The 5465-nt window shown below is 44.7% G+C and overlaps 2 protein-coding genes across 2 annotated transcripts; one reads left to right on the top strand and one right to left on the bottom strand.

The window, feature by feature from the left end:
• Positions 1-1464: 1464 nt before the first annotated feature.
• On the bottom strand, positions 1465-5306 carry LOC308295818 (sperm flagellar protein 2-like). Its single transcript, XM_080738879.1, has 4 exons — positions 4807-5306; positions 2799-2969; positions 2346-2528; positions 1465-1628 (listed from the first exon to the last, which is right to left on the bottom strand). The coding sequence occupies exons 2-4, from the start codon at positions 2937-2939 to the stop codon at positions 1494-1496; spliced, it is 459 nt and encodes a 152-aa protein (XP_080595005.1). The 5' UTR covers positions 2940-2969; positions 4807-5306; the 3' UTR covers positions 1465-1493.
• LOC308295952 (lactoylglutathione lyase-like) lies at positions 3486-4019 on the top strand (the record flags this gene model as incomplete). The annotated part of the gene is made up of 1 exon (XM_080739031.1): positions 3486-4019. One exon carries the CDS (start codon positions 3486-3488, stop codon positions 4017-4019), a length of 534 nt encoding a protein of 177 aa, XP_080595157.1.
• Positions 5307-5465: the final 159 nt, after the last annotated feature.

The following is a 5465-nucleotide window of genomic DNA, read 5'->3' as shown; positions in this document are numbered from 1 at the left end:
AGACCAAGTAACCCCGAACATGCTCTTGATGGGGCGGCCCGACCCATCGCTGCCTCAGGTTCTATACCCCGAGTCTGAGCTGTTGAGCCGCCGCCGCTGGAGACACACACAGGTCCTCGCTGACCAATTCTGGAAAAAGTTCATCAGGCTCTACCTCCCAGCCCAGCAGACTCGCACTAAGTGGCAGAAAGAGACGGCCCCTCTGCAAACTTGTGTGGTCGCCATGATTGTGGACCCCCAGCTCCCGAGAGCGCTCTGGCCTATCGGCCGCATCACCAAGGTCATTCCAGGGGCAGATGGAAGGATTCGAACAGCGGAGATACAAGTTAACAGCAAGACCTACACAAGGCCGGTTGCCCGTCTCATCCCACTCCCTGCCATACCCGAGACGGCACCTGAAACCCCCGGTCCTTCTCCGAGTTAGCAAATTTGACTGTACAAATTTGGGGGCGGCTGTGACGAAGGACATTCTACTTTAATTACTTGAATTGTATTTAATTGCCTGCCTATATTAGTTGATTGATTATTGATAATAATTGATAATTTGTGTTCTGCCTAGAGAGAGAGAGAGTCAGGCAGCTAATTGCAGGTGCCAGGTGTGTCCAGGAGAGTGGGGGTTGCTAGTTCAGTTCAGTTTGACTGCAGCAATCAGAGAGTGAGGAGCTGTTTAGACTAGTGAGGAGTTTGGACATTATTCTTGTGTTTTTGGATAACTTTAAAGAAGATACTTTATTTTCCTTATATGCGAACCTGGGACTGCATTCAAGCACCCTTTTGTGAACCTTTTTGTTGGAATAAAACTACTTAAAGAGAAGAAGAAGCCTCTCTTGCATTCTTACAGATGCACCACAGCGGTCACCACTCCCCAATCAGCGAATTTAATTATTCTACATTTCAATGATGTCATGTGAAGCTTGACCAATCCTCAAATCCATTATATTGTCCAATCAGAAAAGGGACATACGGATGGGGACGTACATACGGTACGCTTGTACGTCCGGTCTACATTGAGGAAAACAATAGAACAGGGCCCAGTGTGGTTGCCCTGTTGGGAAACCACACTAATACATATTTCCTTCTATATTATGAAAAACATTTGTACATAAACATGAAACCCATGTAACCAAAGCGGTAAAAATAACTCAATTAGACAGATCAGGGAGGATAGATCTTCAGCGTCAGCCAAGGGTGAACTGAAGAGGTCTAATGTTGTCAAGAAAATGTCACGACCCACCAGAGACCAGAGAAACTGAATTTCAGGATATTATCATGGGGACCATTGTTACCATTCCCAAATGGTGTGCCGTGAGACAAAGCCAGGAGTGTCTTGTTATCTGTTGTTTTTAATTTACAATATCAGTACTTTATGTGCACTCATTTCCCAATATACGGTAGAAGCAAATGAAATACCCTACAATAATATATTTAACTAATTTGAATATTGGTGACTTGTATACCCCGGGCACAAAAAGTTTGAAAGCCACTACTATAGACTATAAACATACTATGAGCTGGTAGCGTTGACAGCCCTCTATCAGGTTCCTGGCTGAAGGATGCTGGGAGAAGACCGAGAAGGGAACAGCTTCTTCAGGTGTGTAATCTAGCTCTCCAAATATGCGCGCCAACTCCTAGAGATAAAGCAGAGACACAGAGCGAAATGTCACAATAGCATCATCTTACTTATATTAAATGTCCTTATGGGTGGACGGTAGGTGGAGGGCGTTACAAAAAGGTGGATGGGGGACACCACAAACATAACATTCCCATACCGTATATAGAGACCACGTTAAAATAGTTCACTGGTACAAGGTCTACTTAAAGGAGATCCATGAAAAGCCTAAGCTTATTTCCACTGGAAACCATTGAAGTATCTCATATAACATTGAATGACAGACAAATAGAACACAGTACTATGCAGTAGATATGTAAAGAAAAACAAAAAAAGACAGTAAGTCTAAAACAAACAGTATATACAAAGAAGGGGCAGGGGAGGGTAGGGTTGGGCTAGGTTCATTTTTTACCAGTTGCCAACGGCTGCTGCCTAGCGTCTATATTCTGAGAACTTTTAGCCAAAAATAGCTTTTAGATCGTCTATTTTCGGCAAAGAGTTTTTGTGTAGAGGGGAAGAAGAGCAGACTAAGTACAGAGTGAAAGGTCAAGTTTATTTAAGTATTGAAACTAAACTAAATGGTATCTATGGGTTGTGGGGGTCCCTGCTTCATCTCTCTCTCTCGACTAAGGGGTCCTTGGCCTGAAAAATAGCAAATCCTCAATCTCACTAAGCTTGCGGATCGTCTATTCTTGGCACACAACTAAATATAAACAGGATATACTGTATATTGTACCTCAGCGTGATCCTCTTGGCTCTTGCATCCCTGGTGGAAGCCAGAGTCTCCTGCTGCTTTGGGTCCATTATGGCAGAGGACAGTGAGGAGGGCAGGGATTGATACGCCACAGGGGGCCTCCCCTTCCTCTGCCTCTGGCTCGGGGGAGCACAACTCTGTCGCCTCCTCTAGATTGGGCATAGACTAATGGTACAGGTGCAAACACACCCATGCATACCCGATTGTGCACACACACACACACACACACACACACACACACACACACACACACACACACACACACACACACACACACACACACACACACACACACACACACACACTACAATTATCGATAATGTTTAATTAATAATTGAGAAGCACATTTTTTGTATATAAAAACATGTATTAACCAATTAAGTGCTATTTTATAGTCCTTATTGTATTTTCATAGCATATAATTCCATGAGGCACCTTGACCAGTTTGCTGGGGGAGGGGTGCTTTAGATGTTGTCCCAGCACCACACTGAGGGCTCTGATGAAGCCACAGGAAGGGTCAGGGTGGGCAGCCAGTTGTTGCAACATGGACACATAGGCCAGACCAGGTGGACTCATAGAATGGTTGGCAAACAACTGGAAGAGAAACTGAAGGGAGGGACACACAAAATATAGAATATTGACACACACAACATCCAGTATATAGAATATTGATTCTAATGTAGCAAGGTTATTTCAGATAAAGTGTGATATCAGGATATTGATGTTAAATAGTTCAGCAAACCCAAAACACATAAGAACATCTATCTATCTATAAATTCCAGAAACCGTGTCCGACTGTCCGTCCGTGTTTACGTAGCCAATATTTTACATGGTGCATACCTTTGTATCTTTGTGTCTGTACGTTCACAATCTCGCTAATCGCTGGAACGATAAGTGTCATACTTTGAATGCTCACTACCAGTAGGCTACAGAAGTACCTCCACTAATATTCTTCCAATGTTATGATGGAAGTCAATAGGGCTCTGATCAAGCTGAAACCTTGCCCAAATTTGGAGTCATAAAGTATGTCATAGATGTGTCATAGATGTCTGATGTCAGACAGACACTGGTGTTTTTTTTGACAGACACCATACAGACGGCAGACAGATCTTTTGGGTGAAAATGAGCGACCTCGGATTGACGGACGAGGCTGCGATTGCAGCCTGCAAAGACGGCAGCCCCATGACGAAGGACTTCATGATGCAGCAGACTATGCTGAGAGTCAAGGACCCCGTCAAGTCACTGGACTTCTACACCCGAATCCTTGGCATGACGCTCTTGCAGAAGTTTGACTTCCCATCCATGCGTTTCTCCCTGTTCTTTCTGGACAAGAAGCAGATTCCTACCGATGTGAAGGACAGGACTGTCTGGACATTCTCCAGAAGAGCGACCGTCGAACTCACCCATAACTGGGGCACAGAGACGGACGAGAGCCAGTCTTATCACAATGGCAACTCAGATCCCCGTGGCTTTGGTCACATTGGAATCGCTGTACCCGATGTGTACGCCGCTTGCAAATTGTTTGAAGAACAAGGAGTCACGTTTGTCAAGAAGCCAGATGACGGTAAAATGAAAGGCCTAGCCTTCATTCAGGACCCTGGTGGTTACTGGATCGAGATCCTGAGTCCCAACAACATGGTGTCTATTACTTCATAGAAACAAATGAAAAGCCACCACTGCCTGTCGCAGCAGCACACATGGACACTAAGGGCTAATTCAACATTTGTCCCACGACTATCGCTGGATAAAACTGATTTCCAGCTGGAAAATGAGTTTGGACATATTTGTTACATTTGAAAATCTGTCATTTCAGCAAGATGAGTTGTGCAGCACAAAAAGGGAAGAGTCAAGTAATAATAACTTAACCGGCACTCTGTCGAGGTGCAAACATGCGCCTTGTGCAAAAGTAGGCCATATGTGGCCTACTTTTGTGCCAGCAGAGCGCGCCATGAGGAGCACTCACCACTGGCATCACCTCTAGCCATTGCCAGTGACATCACCACTGCCATCACCAGGAATGCTGGTCCCTCACTGGCTGTTAATGAAGACATTGCCAGAAATGCTGGTACCTGATTGGGCTACGGGCTTAAAGACACACAGCACCTACCTACCTACCTACCTACCTACCTACCTACCTACCTACCTACCTACATACATACGCAGCCGAGCACAGTACTTTTGGGCTCCTTACAGGTCTGTGGCACTGGGAGTGTAAAGGTGGACCCGGGAGGACTTATCCATGAGAGAGATCCATATCCATGATGCTGAAGTAGCTGTCTGCAAAGCTCTAAATGGATTGCTTGTCTCACGCTCATGTCCAAAATGTAATGCATCTTTGGGGGTTCTTGGCATGGAAAAAGCTTGTAGAGCTGCTATTTTTGGCAAGCAATACTGGCACACAACAAGGTATAAATCAGGTTTCAGGCACTGTACTGTACTATACCTTGCGTAAGTTGGCCAGACGGTCATAAGGTAATGGCTCAGAGGGGTCTTCAGGTACAGGCTGGACACTTTCACTAGGGAACCACAACTCAGTCTGGTGAAAAAAGAGGGGGAAAGAAAGGAGTATTTAATTAATTTGCTAGCAATGTATATGTAGTTTAGCTGGCCTCTCTTTACTGGGACATACAGGAATAGAAAAGACAGTGATAACTAGAAATACTGTTCCTACGAAACAGTGTGGGCTCGCATGGAACACTATATGACTCCTACATTCAATTGGGTCTATCTTCCTCTCTCTCCAGACTAATTTCCCAGTGGAAATGCATTGCTTAAAGTTAAATATTTCAAAAATGACAACCGATTTCATGGATTTATATCAGGTCACACTTGTTGGTGGTGATGTCACCAAGAACGCTGCTCCCTCATTGGCTATGTATGTAGTATGTATGTACCACACTTGGCTCATTGGCCAAGCTTCCCGAGACACTTAATGAAATGAACACTTCACCCTGGGTGTGATTTTTTAAATGATTTTGTTTAGCAAGTTTCCTTTATCTATCTATAAATGCGAGAAGTCTCTGCGTGTGTGTGTGTGTGTGTGTGTGTTTGTAATCCGCGTATCTCGAGAACCGTTCGTCCCACCGGCTTCAGATTCGGCAC

This window comes from Nannobrachium achirus (genome assembly GCF_963921795.1).
Source record: "Nannobrachium achirus genome assembly, chromosome: 12".
Taxonomy (NCBI): domain Eukaryota; kingdom Metazoa; phylum Chordata; class Actinopteri; order Myctophiformes; family Myctophidae; genus Nannobrachium; species Nannobrachium achirus.
The sequence above is the reverse complement of the archived record's forward strand: the minus strand, read 5'-3'. Positions and strand labels throughout refer to the sequence as shown.